This window comes from Mustelus asterias, chromosome 18 (genome assembly GCF_964213995.1).
Source record: "Mustelus asterias chromosome 18, sMusAst1.hap1.1, whole genome shotgun sequence".
In the NCBI taxonomy this organism is placed as follows: Eukaryota; Metazoa; Chordata; class Chondrichthyes; order Carcharhiniformes; family Triakidae; genus Mustelus; species Mustelus asterias.
In genome coordinates, this window is record NC_135818.1 from 19778170 (window position 1) to 19799440 (window position 21271).

At 49.4% G+C, this 21271-nt stretch overlaps 1 protein-coding gene and 1 non-coding gene across 2 annotated transcripts in view; one reads left to right on the top strand and one right to left on the bottom strand.

Annotated features, from left to right (window-relative positions):
• LOC144506983 (mitogen-activated protein kinase-binding protein 1-like) overlaps nucleotides 1-21271 on the top strand; it is a 287588-nt gene that overhangs the window by 85480 nt on the left and 180837 nt on the right. The window contains exons 3-4 of the mRNA XM_078233486.1: nucleotides 17897-17959; nucleotides 18764-18821. Of these exons, the coding sequence (XP_078089612.1) occupies nucleotides 17897-17959; nucleotides 18764-18821 (121 nt within the window). The remainder of the gene's footprint in view (nucleotides 1-17896; nucleotides 17960-18763; nucleotides 18822-21271) is intronic.
• trnag-gcc (transfer RNA glycine (anticodon GCC)) lies at nucleotides 12748-12818 on the bottom strand. Its single transcript has one exon. It is a non-coding gene; the product is annotated as a tRNA-Gly (tRNA).

Here is a 21271-nt window from a genome sequence, read left to right on the forward strand (position 1 = left end):
TTCTCTCAGAGGGTGGTGAATCTCTGGAATTCTCTGCCCACTGAAGTGGTGGCGGCTACCTCGTTGAATATGTTTAAATCACGGCTAGATGGATTCCTGATCGGTAAGGGAATTATGGGTTATGGGGATCAGGCGGGTAAGTCGAACACATCCACTTCAGATCAGCCATGATCTTATTGAATGGCGGGGCAGGCTCGAGGGGCTAGATGGCCTACTCCTGCTCCTATTTCTTATGTTCTTAGTGTAGCGTCGACCCCGTTCCCAGTTACTGGCTCCTCACTTCACCAATTATAGCACATCTCCTGCTGCCTCACTCACTCACTTCCTCCTCACACAAATGCTAACTCAGCACCCACCGACTTGCAGTTAATGCTCTTTGAAACTCAACACCACTTCCCAATAGGCGCACGCCTTCCGATACAACCAGCCTTCAGAATAAAATAGGATAAAATCCTACAGTGCAGAAGGAGACCATTCAGCCCATCGAGTCTGCACCGACCACAATCCCACCCAGGCCCTATTCCCGTGACCCCGTGCACTTACCCTAACTAGTTACTCTGACACTTAAGGGGCAATTTAGCATGGCCCATCCACCTAACCCATATATCTTTCAGACTGTGGGAGGAAACCGGAGCACCTGGAGGAAACCCACGCAGACACAGGGAGAATGTGCAAACTCCACACAGACGGTGACCCAAGCTGGGAATCGAACCCGGGTCCCTGGCGCTGTGAGGCAGCAGTGCTAACCACCGTGCCACTGTGCATGGCCTCGGGTCCTCAGAACATTAGCTGAGTTTCTAGATTAATAATCCAGCGATAATACCACGAGGCCATTGCCCCCCCTATATCCATGATCAAAAAGATGCTGCTTTCTCTAACAATGGTCCCCTTCATTTCACACACATCTTAACATCGGAAGTTCTGCCGTCCAAACTCAACAACCAACTTCCAAATATCCCCTTCCTGTTTGGGTGTTACAGACAAAGCAAACTCTCTTTACAAACTGAAAGATTCACAGTGAAAGACCAAGATTCTCTGTTTGCCTTCAGTTACCACAATAGTTCCATACCACACCTACAGCTGTGGAGAAACTTTACACAGAAGTCTCTCCAACACTGTGGCTGCATTTGATGCTGTAGGGATAGAAATCAGAACAGCGGGGGGGAGGGTGGGGTTAGAGACACGGGGATCAGTACAGCGGGGGGGGGGGTTAGAGACACGGGGATCAGTACAGCGGGGGGGGGTTAGAGACACGGGGATCAGTACAGCGGGGGGGGGGGGGGGGGTTAGAGACACGGGGATCGGTACAGCGGGGGGTGGGGGTTAGAGACACGGGGATCAGTACAGCGGGGGGGGGGGGGTGTTAGAGACACGGGATCAGTACAGCGGGGGGGGGGGTGTTAGAGACACGGGATCAGTACAGCGGGGGGGGGGGTGTTAGAGACACGGGATCAGTACAGCGGGGGGGGAGGGGGGGTTAGAGACACGGGGATCAGTACAGCGGGGGGGGGGTTAGAGACACGGGGATCAGTACAGCGGGGGGGGGGATGTTAGAGACACGGGATCAGTACAGCGGGGGGGGGGTGTTAGAGACACGGGATCAGTACAGCGGGGGGGGAGGGGGGGTTAGAGACACGGGGATCAGTACAGCGGGGGGGGGGTTAGAGACACGGGGATCAGTACAGCGGGGGGGGGGTTAGAGACACGGGGATCAGTACAGCGGGGGGGGGGGGGGGGGGTTAGAGACACGGGGATCGGTACAGCGGGGGGTGGGGGTTAGAGACACGGGGATCAGTACAGCGGGGGGGGGGTGTTAGAGACACGGGATCAGTACAGCGGGGGGGGAGGGGGGGTTAGAGACACGGGGATCAGTACAGCGGGGGGGGAGGGGGGGTTAGAGACACGGGGATCAGTACAGCGGGGGGGGGTTTAGAGACACGGGATCAGTACAGCGGGGGGGGGTTAGAGACACGGGATCAGTACAGCGGGGGGGGAGGGGGGGTTAGAGACACGGGGATCAGTACAGCGGGGGGGGAGGGGGGGTTAGAGACACGGGGATCAGTACAGCGGGGGGGGGTTTAGAGACACGGGATCAGTACAGCGGGGGGGGGTTAGAGACACGGGATCAGTACAGCGGGGGGGGGAGGGGGGGTTAGAGACACGGGGATCAGTACAGCGGGGGGGGGTTAGAGACACGGGATCAGTACAGCGGGGGGGGAGGGGGGGTTAGAGACACGGGGATCAGTACAGCGGGGGGGGAGGGGGGGTTAGAGACACGGGGATCAGTACAGCGGGGGGGGGGTTAGAGACACGGGATCAGTACAGCGGGGGGGGGGGTTAGAGACACGGGGATCAGTACAGCGGGGGGGGGGGGTTAGAGACACGGGGATCAGTACAGCGGGGGGGGGGGTTAGAGACACGGGGATCAGTACAGCGGGGGAGGGGGTTAGAGACACGGGGATCAGTACCGCGGGGGGGGGGGTTAGAGACACGAGGATCAGTACAGCGGGGGAGGGGGTTAGAGACACGGGGATCAGTACCGCGGGGGGGGGGGTTAGAGGCACGGGGATCAGTACAGCGGGGGGGGAGGGGGGGGTTAGAGACACGGGGATCAGTACAGCGGGGGGGGGGTTAGAGACACGGGGATCAGTACAGCGGGGGGGGGGGGGTTAGAGACACGGGGATCAGTACAGCGGGGGGGGGGGGGTTAGAGACACGGGGATCAGTACAGCGGGGGGGGGGTTAGAGACACGGGGATCAGTACAGCGGGGGGGGGGTTAGAGACACGGGGATCAGTACAGCGGGGGGGGGGGGTTAGAGACACGGGGATCAGTACAGCGGGGGGGGGGTTAGAGACACGGGGATCAGTACAGCGAGGGGGGGGTTAGAGACACGGGGATCGGTACAGCGGGGGGGGGGGGTTAGAGACACGGGGATCAGTACAGCGGGGGGGGAGGTTAGAGACACGGGGATCGGTACGCCGGGGGGGGGGTGTTAGAGACACGGGGATCAGTACAGCGGGGGGGGGAGGTTAGAGACACGGGGATCAGTACAGCGGGGGGGGGGGTTAGAGACACGAGGATCAGTACAGCGGGGGGCGGGGTTAGAGACACGGGGATCAGTACAGCGGGGGGGGGGTTAGAGACACGAGGATCAGTACAGCGGGGGGGGGGGGTTAGAGACACGGGATCAGTACAGCGGGGGGGGGGGGTTAGAGACGCGGGATCAGTACAGCGGGGGGGGGGTTAGAGACACGGGATCAGTACAGCGGGGGGGGGGGGGGTTAGAGACACGGGGATCAGTACAGCGGGGAGGCGAGGGGGGGTGGTTAGAGACACGGGATCAGTACAGCGGGGGGGGGGGGGTTAGAGACACGGGGATCAGTACAGCGGGGGGGGGGGTTAGAGACACGGGGATCAGTACAGCGGGGGGGGGGTTAGAGACACGGGATCAGTACAGCGGGGGGGGTTAGAGACACGGGATCAGTACAGCGGGGGGGGGTTAGAGACACGGGGATCAGTACAGCGGGGGGGGGGTTAGAGACACGGGGATCAGTACAGCGGGGGGGGGGTTAGAGACACGGGGATCAGTACAGCGGGGGGGGGGGGGGGGGGTTGGAGACACGGGATCAGTACAGCGGGGGGGGGGTTAGAGATGCGGGGGAGGGTTACAACATTTCCCCATAAAATTGCAGCTTGCTCTGTGCTAGCTTTCTGAGTATTTTCGCTTGTTAGAGCAATCACGAAGATTTTTGTTTCCAGTTGAAGCCTCTCTCTCAGTGACCTAGATATTTGTGACAAGCTCCCATATGCAGCAGTCTGCATTCCCAGCTTCAATGAAGTAAAACCAACTGAGATGACACATCTGCCAGAAACAAATGCATAGATTCATACGAGCGAATCATCAGTGTGTGTGCTGTCTAAGTACATCAACGTGTACACAGTCTGTGTCTGTACATCAACATGTACACTGTCTGAGTTTGTACATCAACGTGTACACTGTCTGAGTCTGTACATCAACATGTCCCCTTGAACAGCGCCAGCCTGGTACGCGGAGGCTTGGGGGGGGGGGCGGGGGTGGCGGCTAAGTCCATAAAGTGGCCACTTAAGGGCCTTAATTAGGTGAATGGGTGGGTTTCCCGTCCTTAAGTTAAGGCCCTTAAGTGCCCTGCCTGCCCCTGTGTTTGGGTTTGGGCAGCTGGGTTCCTGGGGGGAGTCCTCTCCATTCAATCTTACACTCCCCCACCTTAGAACCCGCCTTGGGGAGGGGGTGAAATTCCACCCATGGACTCATTACGGTTCAGGTGGAAGCCATTTTGTCCCTCAAGTCCATGCTGACTCTGCACGGCAATCCAATCATTCCCATTCCTCCCACTCTATCCACAGATTCCTGCAAATTTATTTCCCTCTTGCACCCATCTATTTTCCTTTTGAAATCATTAATCGTCTCCACTTCCACCTCCTTTGGAGGCAGCAAGTTCCAGGTCATCACCACTTGCTGTGTAAAAATGTTCTCCTCACATTCTCATTGGATCTCTTGGCCAACGTCTTAAATGTGTGTCACCCTTGTACCATCAGCCAATGGGGACATCTGTCATAACCTCGCATACCTTTTATCAGATCTGACTTCCTTCTTTTTCACTCCGAGGAGAACATCCCGAGCTTCTTCAATTAATCTTGTAATTAAAATCCTTCATCCCTGGAAGCTGACTGGTAAAACTCCCTGTACAAAGAAGAACAAAGAAAAGCACAGCACAGGAACAGGCCCTTCGGCCCTCCAAGCCCGTGCAGACCATGATGCTCTAACTAAACTAACTAAAACCTTCTGCCCTCACTCAGTCCGTATCCCTCCATTCCCTCCCTGTTCATGAACCCATCCAGATGTCTCTTAAATGTTGTTAATGTGCCTGCTTCCACCCCCTCCTCTGGCAGCGCCACTCTCTGCTTGAAAAACTTCCCCCCGCGCACCTCCCTTAAACATTCCCCCCTCTCACCTTGAACCTGTGCCCCTTGTAATTGACTACATGATGATGGGGTCATGTGGCGTGACACAGGGCTAGAGTTTGGCAGAATTACCCAGGACCTTGGGCAGAGTAGGTGTGTTAATGAATGTTCGTATGTTTAGTTAATAAATCTCCCATGTTTTCAAAGTCCCTTGTGATGTCATTGACTTAACCGATCACATGGAACCACCCGGTGTCAGGGCTGGCAGCGTGACACAGGGACTTTAAAACATTGACCCCCTTGTCTTTGGTGAGAACGTGGTGTACAGTTGGGACAGAGTCAAGTAGGAATGGATCATCTTCTGTGTCTGAAGAAACCAAAAAGGTACAAGCCTATACTCAAAGAAAAGTACAGCACACGAACAGGCCCTTCAGCCCTCCAAGCCTGTGCCAATCACAATGCCCTAACTAAACTATATAAAAAACCTTCTTACTCAGCCCGTATCCCTTTGTTCCCTCCCTATCCATGAACCCTCCAGATGCCTCTTAAATGTTGCTAATGTGCCAGCTTCCACCACCTCCTCTGGCAGCGCGTTCCAGGCACCCGCCACACTCTGCGTGGAAAACTTCCACCGCACATCTCCCTTAAACTTTCCCCCTCTCACCTTGAACCTGTGCCCCCTTGTAATTGGCACTTCCACCCTGGGAAAAAACCTCTGACTATCCACCCTGTCTGTGCCTCTCATAATTTTGTAGACCTCTATCAGGTCTCCCCTCAGCCTCTGTCTTTCCAGTGAGAACAATCCTAGTTTATTCAACTTCTCCTCATAACCAACACCCTCGAGACCAGGCAACATCCTGGTGAACGTTTTTTGCACTCTCTCCAAAGCTTCCACCCCCTTCTGGTAGTGTGGTGACCAGAACTGCACACAATACTCCAAATGCAGCCTATCCAAGGTTTTATATAGCTGCAACATGATTTGCCAACTCTTGTACTCAAAGCCCCGGCTGATGAAGGCAAGCATGCCATATGCCTTCTTAATCACTTTGACCACCTGTGTGGCCATTTTTAAGGAACTGTGGACCTTCACGTCCAGATCCCTCAGTGTGTTAATGTTCCGAAGGGTTCTGCCGTTTACAGTATAATTCACACCTAAATTTAATCCTCCAAAATGCATCACCTCACATTTGTCTGCATTAAACTCCATCTGTCATTTCTGTGCCCAAATCTCTAATCTATCTGTATCCTGTTGTATCCTCTGACAATCCCCGGCACTATCAGCAACTCCACCTATCTTTATGTCATCCGCAAACTAAGTAATCAGACCACCCACATTTTCCTCCAGATCATTTATATATACTACAAACAACAGAGGTCCCAGCACTGATCCCTGTGGAAAACCAGTAGCTACAGACCTCCATTCTGAAAAACACCCTTCCACCATTGTGTTATGTATGTTGGGGCATAGCCCCTTTAAGGGAACAGTCAGGTGACAGTGGGTGTGGGGTGATCCACCCAAGGACCACCCTGAGGGGAGTTTTGGTTCGGAGTGTGAAGCGAATAGGACTGCAATACCTGTGTTCCCTAACACCTGTCTGTATTCCCCGATGCCCGTCTGTGTTCCCTGACGTCCGTCTGTGTTCCCTGATGTCCGTCTGTGTTCCCTGATGCCTGTCTGTGTTCCCTGACATCCGTCTGTGATCCCTGACGTCCGTCTGTGTTCCCTGACGCCTGTTTGTGTTCCCTGACATCCGTCTGTGTTCCCTGACGTCTGTCTGTGTTCCCTGACGCCTGTCTGCGTTCCCTGACGCCTGTCTGCGTTCCCTGATGCCCGTCTGTGTTCCCTGATGCCTGTCTGTGGAGTGAGTCCCTGAGGACCCCTCAGTAGGAGAGAATTTCACACCCCGCAGCCTCTTAAAGACCCTCACAGCCTGGCTAAAATATGGCGAACAGAACTGAACACAATACTCTTATTTGTGGCCTAACCTGAGCTTTTTAAAGGTTCAGCAAACCTTCACTGCTTTTGTACCCAGTACCTCTATTTAAGAGGCTCAAAACCCCATCAGTTTTGCTAACGTCTCTCAGTTCATCCTGCCACCTTCAAGGATCCATGCGCATGAACTCCAAGTAATTTTGTACTCTTAATTATTCATCCTGAAACTGTAAAATCCCCCCCGAGGTCAACGGACCTTTCCATTGTCCGACCCTCACCCGCTCCCATTCCCGTGTTGGTGGGATGGTAAAATTCCATCCTAAAAGTCTACTGATGACCATGAAACCATTAGGAAAAACCCATCTAGTTCACTAATGTCCTTTAGGGAAGGAAATCTGTCGTCCTTACCCAGTCCTTACCCAGTCCTTACCCAGTCCTTACCCAGTCCTTACCCAATCCTTACCCAATCCTTACCCAGTCCTTACCCAGTCCTTACCCAGTCCTTACCCAATCCTTACCCAATCCTTACCCAGTCCTTACCCAGTCCTTACCCAGTCCTTACCCAATCCTTACCCAATCCTTACCCAGTCCTTACCCAGTCCTTACCCAGTCCTTACCCAGTCCTTACCCAGTCCTTACCCAATTCCTCTCTCCTTCCACACTGTTTAGAATTGTGCTTTTTAGTCTAAATTGCCTCTCCCTGCCCCTTCTGCCAAAATGCATCACCTCACACTTCCCTTTATTAATTTCCATCTGTCACTATACACTGATTCTGCTCGTCAAAAGGATCAGGACTCTGTCTGGCCGTAATGTATCCTGACGTGGACATTATGCCTCATCATTTCTTCAGTATTTTCTCTTCCTCTTGCAGTGAATAATAAAATGCTGCCAGGTTTATGAATGCTGTAATGCTTAGCAACGAGAGGAAATCATCCCCGCGGAGATAATGGTGCAGTGAGGAAGGCAGTGGCACAGTGGTATTATCGCTGGACTAGTAATCCAGAGAGCCACAGTGATGCTCTGGAGACCCAGGTTCAAATCCCACCACGGCAGATGGTGAATTCAATACGAATCTGGAATTGAGGGCAGGATTTTATGGCCTCGCTCATCCTAAGACCGGAAAATCCCGTCCGAGGTCAACGGACCTTTCCATTATCTGCCCTTCGCCCGCTCTGATTCCCGTGGTGAGCGGGGGGTAAAATTCCATCCTAAAAGTCTACTGATGACCATGAAACATTTGCCGATCATCGGAAAAGCCCATCTACTTCACTAATGTCCTTAAGGGAAGGAGATCTCTTGTCCGTACCTGGTCTGGCTTACATGTGACTCCAGAACCATAGCAATGTGGTTGACTCTTAACTGCACCCTCAAAGACCATTAGGGACAGGCGATAAATGGTGGCCCAGTCAGCGATGCCCATGTCCAAAGAATACATTTTTAGTAACTGCTTTAGAACAGTTTGCCAGTCCATTCAGGGATGTCTGTTAGGCTACAGGAATAGTAACATCCCAAACTTTTATTAAAACCTAAATTAAATTAATTGTCATGTGGGATGTCTGCCCTCATGGAGCTTTCCATCAATTAACTTTTCTTCTTCATTTAAAATTGATTCTTTTCCAAAAATTGAAATCTATTCAGTAATTAAGAATGAAAACGGCAAATAATTTCCGACAGGGCTCAAATGGCAAAACCAATAAACGCTGGTTAGAGAAACACACTGATGAAACAAAATTATTAACCTGATAACAAGGATGTTAACTTTATTAGTAATGACAGTGGCAACACTGTAGTATTATTAATACTATACACCAGTAAATTAGGGACTTCAGTAATATTGATGACTAGTAATATTAAAAGGTAATAATATTGGAAGCCAGTAACATTTTATTAAGTTAGAGGCCTGTAATATTGCAGATCAGCAATATTAGAAGCCAATAATATAACAGATCAGTAATATTAACTCCAATAATATTGGAGAGCAGTAATATTAGAAATTTGGGCAAGGATTTTATGGCCCTGGGTGGGATATAATATAGGAGACCAGTAGTATTAGAGATCAGTAATATTTGGGGTCAGTCATATTGAGGGCCAGTAATATTGGGGGCCAATAACATTGGGGACCGATAATATCAGGGATCAGCCATTTTGTGGACCAGTAATATTGAGGGTCAGTAATCTCATGGACCAGTAATATTGGAGGCCAGTAATATTCGGAACCAGTAATAATGGGGGCCAGTAATTTTATGGACCAGTATTATTGGGGGGGGGGCAGTTATATCAGGAACCAGTAATATTGGGGACCAGTAATATTGGAAACCATTAATATTGTGGAGCAGTGATAATGTGGAGTAGTAATAATGTGGAGTAGTAATAATGTGGAGTAGTAATAATGTGGAGTAGTAATAATGTGGAGTAGTAATAATGTGGAGTAGTAATAATGTGGAGTAGTAATATTGTGGAGCAGTAATATTGGGGACCAGTACTATTGGGAACCAGCCATATTGGAGATCAGTAATATTGGGAACCAGTAATATTGTGGAGCAGTAATAGTGGGGGCCAGTACACTTCAGGGCTAGTAATATTGTGGAGCAGTAATAATGGGGAGCAGAAATATTGAGGACCAGTAATATTAGATCATTTATATCAAGGACTTTAGTAACATTGGAGACCTGGAACGTTAAGATATTTGGTAATGTTGGAGACATCAATCAATTAGAGCCTTCAGTATCTCCATATAAAATCTCAGTGACACTCATGTGAACTACACATTGCCCTTCTACTTTTGTGTGTTTTTGCTCCAGGTTTGATACCAATTATTGTCATTAGGAAGCCTCCTCAGTTTGGACTCCACATGGTTGGGCTTCAGACACAGTGCGAGCATTATTCTTTCTTCTGTTTCCTCCAGTTGAACTTGCTTGTGCCTCTGCCCTTTTCCTCACTCTGTGTGAAGTGGACACAACCACAGAGGCTGATCGCTGGCAATGGGCTTGGCAGGCAGAGGAGGTTGCAAGATTTGCATGGGCCCGGAGGTGGGAGGGCAGCTCACGTTATTAGGAGCTTTACAGTTTTGTTTTAGACAAAGCACTCAAATGATGAAGCCCGTGCCTATCAATGCTCTGTGTCTGTCGTAGTGAGACCAATTATATTTATTACTAAAAGGCCCCAGGATTCCTTGTCATAGTTTTTGCAACATTGAGATATAGTTGAGTTTGTTGCTGAACAGCTCCTGTTTTAACTGTGCCAATGTCTGCAGTGGTGCAATTGACTTGGGCTCATTATTAAGATGCCGTCTAATCATCTTGTAAACAACGAGGCTGAATTAACCTCACTGCTGAACTTGTCCCTGTCTGTGATTCTGTGAATATCTGTTATTTAGCTGTCCCAGTTTGTCAGTCTGTCAGAATTATAATGCCAAGGATGAAATTAGTTCCCACATCCTGTCACATGCTGATGCGCGATTAAATCACTCGGGAGGCTGGATCGTACCCGGGAAATAAAGGCTTTTATTAGCAACAAGAATGGAGCATACTGCTTAACAATACAATCCCAGACTAAAGGGTCACTAGGAAGTGCAGTGACCTTTATACTCCTATAGGTAGGCGGAGCCAACCGGAGTGTACCACAGAACAATACCAACAGGTGGAACACCCCAACCCTAACCCCAACAGTAACAAGAGTAACATATGTACAAGTACCCATAGTGATAACCATCTATGGTTCAGTACCCATAGTGGTAACCATCTATGGTTCACCACACATGCATTATAAAAATTTCCTGTGCTAAAAGGGCTCACGCTTATGCAGCACTTTTACGACCTTCCAAAGCACTTCAACACCAATGAATGTTGCGGTAAGTATGGTTTGGAATAATATATTATTTCCTTTGGCTTCCAATTAAAATCTAACTGGAGGGAAAGGGGCAGCATGGTGGCACAGTGGTTAGCACTGTTGCCTCACAGTGCCAGGGACACTGGTTCGATTCCTGGCTTGGGTCACTGTCTGTGTGGAGTCTGCACACTCTCCCCGTGTCTGTGTGGGTTTCCTCCGGCTGCTCCGGTTTCCTCCCACAGATGTGCGTGTTAGGTAGATCGGCCATGCTATATTGCCCCTGAGTGCCAGGGTTATTAGCAGGGTAAATATGTCGAATTACGGGGATAGTGCCTGGGTAAGATGCGCTGTCGGAGAGTTGGTGCAGACTCGATGGGCCGAATGGCCTCCATCTGCACTGTAGGAATTCTGTGATTCTATGATTGTAGCTGTGTTATTCCTGGTCATGTGGGGGGAGTTTTAGGAGGTTTGATTAGTTCTGTGAGAAAAGTATACATAAGACTTCAGCCACTGTGTAAAATGTAAGTGGAGTCATTCTACCAGATCCCAACTGATCAAATCCTCTTAACGTTTGGTGCTAATATAAAGGAAGAATTTGCATTTTTATAGCACCTTCCACAACTTCAGGAGGTTTCAAAGTGTTTGACGACCAATTAAGCTCCTTTGAGGTATAATCACTATTGTAATAACAACTTATATTTATATGGCACCTTTAATGTAATAAAATGTCCCAACGTGCTTTGCAGGGACATTATAAAACAAAATATAACACTGAACTAAACTGGGGGAATATTGGATCTGATGACCAAAAGCTTGGTCAGAAGCTATAGGTTTTGAGGAGTGTCTTAAAGGAGGATAGAGAGGCAGAGAGATATAGGGAGGGTATTCCAGAACCCTGAGACCTCGGCAAGACCGAGGCGAGACCACCTCTGGTGGAGCGATTCAAATCGGGAGTATTCAGGAGGCAAGAATTGGATGAGCCAGACATTTCAGAGTGCTGGAGGTGATTACAGAGAGAGGGAGGGGCAAGGCCATGGAGGGATTTGAACAAAGGATGAGAGTTTTAAAGTCAAGCTGGGCCACGAACTATTACTCGGCTATTAATTTAAACACCTTCCAGGCGTTCCGGTTTAATGAGACAAACAAGAACAGGAGTTGACTCTTTAATTCATTCAGCAATCTCTCTTTATTTAAATCTTTAGGTACCGACTCAAACTTAAACAGGTGCAACTCTTTTAACTCTTAACTGAACATTAACTCTAACTGAACTTTAGTTATTTAACTGAAAATAAATACCAGTAAGTTTAGGAAAAGCCTTGGCCAAGAATATCCCCGCTGTAGAATATACCTTCGTAATTCTCTGAAAAAGTCCTTCAGGGCACGCTTCTTACAATGGTGAATCTCTATTGGCAAACAAAGGATGCACATATCTTTTAGTAATAAATTCCTTCACTTGCTTCGAGAAGATTCTCTGTCATCCATCCAAACATGTAACCACAGACCGATCACACGGCCCGAACAGCCAATGAAATGACTTGTAGATGACACCGTTATGCTTAGTTCAGATTGCATGTCCCTCACATAACAGCAATAAAATTCGAGGCCACTAAGTCTACGTGAAAATAAACGACTACCCATATTTGGTCAACACAGGAAGCTTTAAGTCACCGTTCCCAGACCAGATCCTGACTCAGAGGTACTTCACAACCTGCATCAGATTTTAGAATCATAGAATCCTACAGTGCAGATGGAGGCCATTCGGCCCATTGAGTCTGCACCGACCACAATCCCACCCTATCCCCATAACCCCATGCACTTACCCTAGCTAGTCCCCCTGACACTAAGGGGAAATTTAGCACGGCCAATCCACCAAACCTGCACATCTTTGGACTGTGGGAGGAAACCGGAGCACCCGGAGGAATCCCATGCAGACATGAGTAGAATGTGCAAACTCCACACAGACAGTGACCCAAGCCGGAAATCGAACCCGGGGCCCGAGCACTGTGAGGCAGAAGTGCTAACCACTGTGCTACCAAGGGGCTTTGCATTGGCCAGGAATCAAACCTAGGCCTCCCAAGTGGCAGGCGAGAATTCTACCACTGAACCACCAATGCACATTATAAGTTGACCAAAAATCCCAGCATGCTTAGCTCTCAGCCAGAATAGCCATTTTAAAGCCACGATTGCCATTATTGTTGATAAATCATTATTGTAGCCATTCTTTCTCCATCTCCAGAACCAATGTGGATCAATGACCCAATGGGTGAATGGCACTTTGATACAAGTGGAGACACAGTCAGCAGAGTTTAGGATGATCTCGGGTTTATTGAGGGTAGAATGTGAGAGAGCAGCCAGGAGTGCACTGGAACAGCCAAGTCTACAGGAAAGAGAAGGAGTGAGTGACTGTTTCAGCAGCACAGGAGCTGAGACTGGGGTGAAGTCAGGCGATGTTATGGTGGCAAAAATAGACACTCTGAGTGATGGTGCAAATACAAGGTTGGAAATTCACCTTTGGGTCAAAGGCACGGTTGCCAGGGAGAGAGGTGGAGTCGGTAGTTAGGGAATGGAGTTTGAAGTAGGAATGGAAAACAGTGGCTTCAGTCTTCTCAGTATTTGATTGCAGGAAAGTCCTGCTCGTCTAGTACTGGATACCAGGTAGGCCATCTGATAATTTAGCAACGATGCAGTCATCGAGGGAGGTGGTGGTGAGGTAGAACTGAGTGCCAGTCTACATGTGAAAACTAATGCTGCCCTCTCGCTTGAGGCTCAGCAGGTAGATGTGAAACAGGAGGGGAGGCAAGAATAGATCCTTGGGGAACACCAATGAAACTGGGTGGAATTTTCCCTTTTTTTGGAAAAGCAGAGGGGAGTCTGCCGGTGGTGTGTTGCCGGGTCTTCCCGCCGTAATTTTAAACCCTTTGCCAAAAAAATATGAAGAGGTGGGTCCCACAACATCACAATAACTTAGGTTTTTAAAAGCCTTTTTTAAAGGGTCCTCTGATATTTTTTAAAAAGTGGAGACACAACTGCCCCCCCGACCCCCAACCATGGAACTCTCTCAATGGAACCCAACATGCCCTCCAACGCTGCCCCCCTGTCACTGCCTGGCACTGCCCAGGCATGAACCCCTGTCCCCGGGGGGCTGTACTCGGTGGGTTCTCCAGTCGTACCCTCACACCGATGTGAATGAACAATTTAAGGTGGGAGGACTATCAGGAGTAAAGGCCTGATAATGACATTAAATCGATGCAAATAGAAATCAAGATCTCCGTTACGTCTTTGGCATGGGGTTGGAGACAACCAGTTGTGGAAATCCTGCCCGCGTAAACGCTGCTTTGGGACTCCCCCTCGATTCCCCACCCCCCTCAACTGTTACCACCCACCCCCCTCCCAAAGCAGGAAAGGAAAATCCCCTCCTGTCCCACATGGTATGGGAGTAGGAAGCGAAGCCATTGCAAATGCTTTTCTGGTCACAATTAGGTAGTTAGGCAAAAGCAACCCTGTCCAGCTGGTGATAGGTAATTTATAGGAAATGTTTATTCTGGGCCCAAATCTTCCCATTCATTCTCATTGTATACCATTCCAGTGGAGGCAGATCTATTGAATGGCAGCGCCACTGGGAAGGCAGAGGCTGTTGGTGGTACAACACCCATCTGAGGCCTACTATTGTCTCTGGATCCCAGGCCACAAGTGAATGACGGTGGGGTGGGTGACCAAGTGTGGAGATCGCAGGGGAGAGGTTTGGGAAGCTCTGGCAAGCTCTCACTGGGCTCCCCTTTCCTGATGTTGTGTCCCTTGATCAGGCACTGAGGGGGTGATGTCTGGGCGGGGGGGGGGGGGGAGTGGCAGGAGATCGGGGTTCCTGCGCATTGGCGCCCAAGCACCCTGCAGCCTGCTACCCTCCCACTCCACACTGTCCCCCCCCCCCCCCCCACCCAAAACTGCCACGGATCCCCTGACTGCCAAAACAAATTGACAGAGTGTGGGAAGATTGCGGAGGATAGCTTGCTGAAAACAAAGTTTTGAGACTTTTATGACACTCAGGGCATGATCTTACCGGCTTGCCGCACCAGTTGTTCAGCGAGGCAAGACGGTAAGATTGGGTATGAGGTGAAAAATTGGGTTCACGCCCAGTTTCTCGCCTCACACAATTGTACAGGCACTGTATTGCCAACGAGATTGTCCACCGCTGGCGTCCCAAGCTCTTCTGTCAGCTCCCGGCCATCACCACGCCTAAATGAATCCCCCCATGAGGCTCTCACTGGGGCTCACCCCTTGGCACAGATTGATACTGCCAGGTCAGCACTGCCAGGCTGGCATGGGCATGGTGCCAGGCTGGCAGTGCCAACCTGCGCCAGGGGGCATTGCCAGGCCACTACCTTGCCCAGGGCTATACTTACTTTTGCACCCTTGGAGACACCCCCCCACAACAGGTTCATATCTGTGTGAACCTGTTGTAATCCACACCAACGTGACGTCACATTGGCACGGTGTCAATATATGGAGGGGGTCAATATCTGGCAAGGGTGCGGGTTATTAATATTTAAATACATTCAGATAAATGCAAAGCAGTTGCTGTCGCCCACAAGCGACAATGAAGATCCGAAATCGCCTTCCCGCCGGTGAGAACTGCGACTTCCGATCTTGAGCCCCCGCCGGCATTCTCACGGACGGCAAACGCGGGCTCAAGATCACCCCCAACATCTGTTCTTACTCACGCTCGCTATATTGAATGATAATTAATTGATCCAACTACTGCCATCGTATTGGATTCCAATGTGCTTTTACAGTTTGAAGTTTCACAACACCAGGTTGAAGTCCAACAGGTTTATTTGGTATCACGAGCTTTCGGAGCGCCGCTCCTTCATCAGCTGAGTGTTTTACAGTATTTTACAGTTTGGCTGAAATGGTTCCCCGTAAGAAGTGGTTGTTGTTGGTGTTTTTTAGACTCTGATGGAGAGTACACACTTGTGTTTGAACATGAGCCCCAGCTGCTTAATCTTAATGGACCAAATTCTTCAACTGCATTCCTACTGTCTCAGAACCATAATCACTACCTAATATTAATCCCCCAGTCACCCAATGATCAGTACACTCATTAATGTCAAAACTGCTTCTGAACAATTGACACTTTTAATGTTTGTGATACTTCTGTTGGGTCTGTTTCATCTTCTTGGTGCTGTTTTCATAGAATCATAGCATCGCTACAGTGTAGAAAGAGGCCATTCAGCCCATCGAGTTTGCATCGACTTTCTGACAGAGCATCCCACCCAGGCTGTATCTCCGCAGTCCCGCTAATCCCACTAACCCACACATCTTGGGACACCATGCGGCAATTTAGCATGGCCAATGCACCTAACCCGCACATCTTTAGACTGTGGGAGGGAACCGGAGCACCTGGAGGAAACCCACCCAGACACGGGGAGAACATGCAGACTCCGCACAGGTGGTCACCCAAGGCCAGAATTGAACGCGGGTCCCTGGTGCTGTGAGGCAGCAGTGCTAACCACTGACTTATTTCCTGAATACCATTTGTTTAAAACCATGGGTGTTATTTTCCTCCCCCTCTGCTGTGTGTTTCATGGCGGTAGGAGGCAGTACATCACTCACTGCAAGCGGGACCTTCTGGTCCTGCCATTGTCAACAGGGTTTCCTGTTGAATGCATCCCTTACCGCCCGGAATGCTGTGGCAGGGGTGCGCTGTTGGCGGGACCATAAGATCCCACCGGTGAGAACGGCAGCAAGTTTTTGGCGCATATTTATTTCATGTGAGTTCCTGACTCCTGACTGATACTCAAACATGTTGCTTTATCTCTGTCTTTACTGAGGTTTTGCTATAGTTTAACGCAAAATACTGCGGATGCTGGAATCTGAAACAAAAACGGAAAAACGCTGGAAAATCTCAGCAGGTCTGACAGCATCTGTGGAGAGAGAATAGAGCCAACGTTTCGAGTCTGGATGACCCTTCATCAGAGCTGAGAGCAAAGAGAATCGGCAGAGGTTTATACCATGAGGGTAGGGAGGGGTGGTGGAATTCCCTTTGTCCAATTCCACTACCCCTCCCTGCCCTCATACTATAAATCTCTGCTGATTCTCTTCCCTCAGCTCTGACGAAGGGTCATCCAGACTCGAAACGTTGGCTCTATTCTCTCTCCGCAGATGCTGACAGACCTGCTGAGATTTTCCAGCATTTTTCTGTTTTTGTTTTGCTATAGTTTCCCTGGTCTCCCGGTGATTCCCTCGCTGTACATGTATTACACTCTGTTAGCTAAATACTTCACACATCCTCAGTTGTGTTAAACTTGTGTGAAACACTGGTTAGGCCTCAACTGGAGTACTGCGTCCAGTTCTGGGCACCACACTTTAGAAAAGATGTGAAAGCTTTAAAGAGGGCGCAGGTTCGCGAGAATGATTCCAGGGACGAAGAACATCAGATGTATAGAAAGATTGGAGAAGAAAACTCATTGAGATTTAAGTTGATGGAGGTGTTCAAAATCTTGAGATGTCGAGACGGAGTAGACAAGGGGAAGCCGTTCCCATTGGTGGAGGTTGGATGCACGGATTTAAGATAATTGGCAACATGAGAAAAATGTTCTTATGCAGGGAGTGGTTGGGATCTGGAATTTTTTTTTTATTCGTTCATGGGACACGGGCGTCGCTGGCTGGCCAGCATTCATTGCCCAATCCTAGGTGCCCCTAAACTCAGTGACTCGCTCAGCCATTTCAGAGGCAATTAAGAGTGAACCACATTGCTGTGGCTGTGGAGTCGCATGTAGGCCAGACCAGGTAAGAGCGGCAGATTTCCTTCCCTAAAGGACATTAGTGAACCAGATGGGTTTTTACAACAATGGCTTCATGATCATCAGTAGATTCTTAATTCCAGATTAACTGAATTCAAATTCCACCACCTGCCGTGGCGGGATTCGAACCCGGGTCCTCAGAACATTAGCTGAGTTTCTGGATTAACAATCTAGCAATAATACCACTGAGCCATTGCCTCCCCTAAATGTGCTGCCTGAGAGTGTGGTGGAGGCAGAGAGGGAATTGGATCATTGGCTGTAAAGGAACAATGGGCAGCGTTATGGGGAGTGGCACAGAGATGATGGGCCGAATGGCCTCCTTCTGTGCTGTCACACTTCTGCGGTTCCATCCTCAATCCCAATACTGAATATGTTTTCTTTTCCCACTTCAGGTGTGTGGTCGTGCTCTTTAACCCTAAGAAGAACAAGCAGCATCATATTCTGAATGGATCAAGGTAGGACATTGCCAACTCTCTGATCAGTGTAAAGAACGTACTCACATCCTTAAATAACGGCGCCACTTCACTAGGGGGCAAAGAAATCAGCAATGAGCTGGCCAGCACAAATTCACTCAGCAGACAGCCAAGGTCAGAGGCAGCACAGATCAGAGATAGGGCTACAGCACTGCAGTGCCATGTCTTTGTCTCTCACTGTCTTGGACAAAGCAGTTGCTGGCTGGAGTGAATTTACCCCTTCAATTTATAGCGAGGTAATGACGGGAAAGGAGAGAGAAAAGAATCAGAGGAATCATCGTCTTGGGTTCTTTTATCCTGGATGGGAAAAGATTAGAGGGATATGGGCCAAACACAGGCAATTGGGACTAGCATAAAAGCAAATTACTGCGGATGCTGGAATCTGAAACCAAAAGAGAAAATGCTGGAAAATCTCAGCAGGTCTGGCAGCATCTGTGGGGAGAGAAAAGAGCTGACGTTTCGAGTCCAGATGACCCTTTGTCAAAGCACATCTGGACTCGAAACATCAGCTCTTGTCTCTCCTTACAGATGCTGCCAGACCTGCTGAGATTTTCCAGCATTTTCTTGTTTGGAATTGGGACTAGCACGTTGGCATGGACCAGTTGAGCCGAAGGGCTTGTTTCCATGCTGTATTGCTCTATGACTCTCTTTGAAAGGGAAAGGGGGGAGTGAAAATTCATCTGGAACTAGTCCAGGAGATCATATGGACCATGTATTATCTATAAGAAGACTGACCTTTGATGTGATGAGGAAAGCAGCCTGACTTCAATCCTTATTTTTTTCCAGGAAAACCATCACGGCTGTGGCCTTCTCTCCGGATGGCAAGTACCTGGTCACCGGTGAGGTGAGTTCCTTCTCCAAATCCCAATGCCTGGCTCCTTGTGCCTTGTCCCAGTGTTGGTATGATAGTGGGACGTGTGTCTCCCTTGCCTGATGCAGCAATGTAAGCACTGGTGTCTGGAGGTAGACTACCCTGCTCTCAGGTCTAGGACCCAACAGAGAATTGGTGTAGTGCAGGAAGTGAGACCCGTGGCTCCAGTCCCTATGGCTGTGGATGGCAGCTCATGGTTGGCCTTAGACCAGAGCAAAAATATAGGCTGACAGTTCAGTGCAAGACGGAGAGAGGATCACACTGTAGGAGGAGCCATTTTTCAGATGAAATACTAACCCATCTGCCTTTCCAGGTGGGAGCAAAAAGAATCCATGACAATATTTCGAAGAATTGTAAGTTAACACAAGTGCTTTGGCGCGTCCTTGCGAAAGACACTTCACAAATGCAAGTGCTTCTCTCTACATAAGCCTTTGATAAATTGTAGGTGGAATTTTAAAGCTCCTCCCACCCCACTGGTGGGTTTGAAGGCCATGGTGGGGTGCTTGTGAAATGCAACAAGAGGCCTGCCCACCACAATTCACCCCCCCCAATTTATGGGGAGCGGTAGAGGCCTCAGGTCTTAGTGGCCACTGAAGTGCCTCACCCACCCCAGGCACAATCTTACCTGTGGTAGAGGGAGACCTATGCTGGTCAGGTAGCCTGGCAACTTTTACTGGGCAGGCTGGTGTCGGACAAGGGGGTGGGCTAGTTGTTATCATAGAATAATAGAATCCCTACAGTGCAGAAGAGGCCATTCGACCCATTGAGTCTGCACCGACTCTCTGACGGATTATCTTACCCAAGCCCTCTCCCCTGCCCTCTGCCCATTACCCCATACATTTACCATGGCCAATCTACCTGACCCGCACATCTTTGGACTGTGGGTGGAAACTGGAGCACCTGGAGGAAACCCACGCAGACACGGGGAGAACGTGCAATGTCCACTCAGACAGTCACCCAAGGTCGGAATTGAACCCAAATCCCTGGCGCTGTGAGGCAGCAGTGCTAACCACTGTGTCACCTTGCTGCCCCATCTTCCTTTAGGGCATGCTGTGCCCATCAGAGACACTCCCCCAAAAAGGTCATAGACCCCTCTCTGGGCTCTCAAACACCACCCCCCTCCTCCAATCACCCCCATTCTTTTGTTGTGGCCTGCCAATGAGGCCCCACTGATACCCTGGACTGACCTGAAGTCCAGCCTCCATTAGTTCCTCTTCTGCAGGGCCTGCCTGTAGTTCCAGTCGCCGCTGGAAGCTGGCACTGTTGGGACTACGGAGCTGCTGGCCAACTCTCTGGGTGAGGGGCTGAAGTCCCATCTTTGATTTGATTTGGTTTGTTATTGTCACATGTATTAACGTACAGTGAAAAGTATTGTTTTTTGCACGCTATACAGACAAAGCATACCATTCATAGAGAAGGAAAGGAGAGAGTGCAGAATGTAGTGTTACGGTCATAGCTAGGGTGAAGAGAAAGATCACCTTAATGTAAGGTAGGTCCATTCAAAAGTCTGACAGCAGCAGGGAAGAAGCTGTTCTTGAGTCGGTAGGTACGTGACCTCAGACTTTTGTATCTTTTTCCCAATGGAAGAAGCTGGAAGAGAGAATGTCTGGGGTGTGTGGGGTCCTTAATTATGCTGGCTGCCTTTCCGGGACAGCAGGAAGTGTAGACAGAGTCAATGGATGGGAGGCTGGTTTGCGTGATGGATTAGGCTATATTCACAACCCTTTCTAGTTCCTTGTGGTCTTGGGCAGAGCAGGAGCCATACCAAGCTGAGATACAACCAAAAAGAATGCTTTCTATGGTGCATCTGTAAAAGTTGGTGAGAGTCATAGCTGACATGCCAAATTTCCTTAGTCTTCTGAGAAAGTAAAGGCGTTGGTGGGCTTTTTTAACTATAGTGTCGACCTGGGGGGAACCCGGACAGGTTGTTGGTGATCTGGACACCTAAAAACATGAAGCTCTCGACCTTTTCTACTTCGTCCCATTTGATGTAAACAGGGCCATGTTCTCCTCTATGCTTCGTGAAGTCGATGACAATCGCCTTCGTTTTGTTGACATTGAGGGAGAGATTATTGTTGCTGCACCAGCTCACCAGATTCTCTATCTCGTTCCTGTAGTCTGTCTCGTCATTGTTTGAGATCCGACTACGGTGTGTTGTCAGCAAACTTGAAAACCGAGTTGGAGGGGAATTTGGCCACACAGTCATAGGTGTATAAGGAGTATAGTAGGGGGCTGAGAACACAGCCTTATGGGGCACCTGTGTTGAGGATGATCATGGAGGAGATGTTATTGCCTATCTTTACTGATTGTGGTCTGTGAGTTAGGAAGTTCAGGATTCAGTCGCAGAGGGAAAAGCCAAGGCCCAGGCCACGGAGTTTGGAGATGAGTTTGATAGGAACAATCTCCAGCCAGCCAAAGCTCCA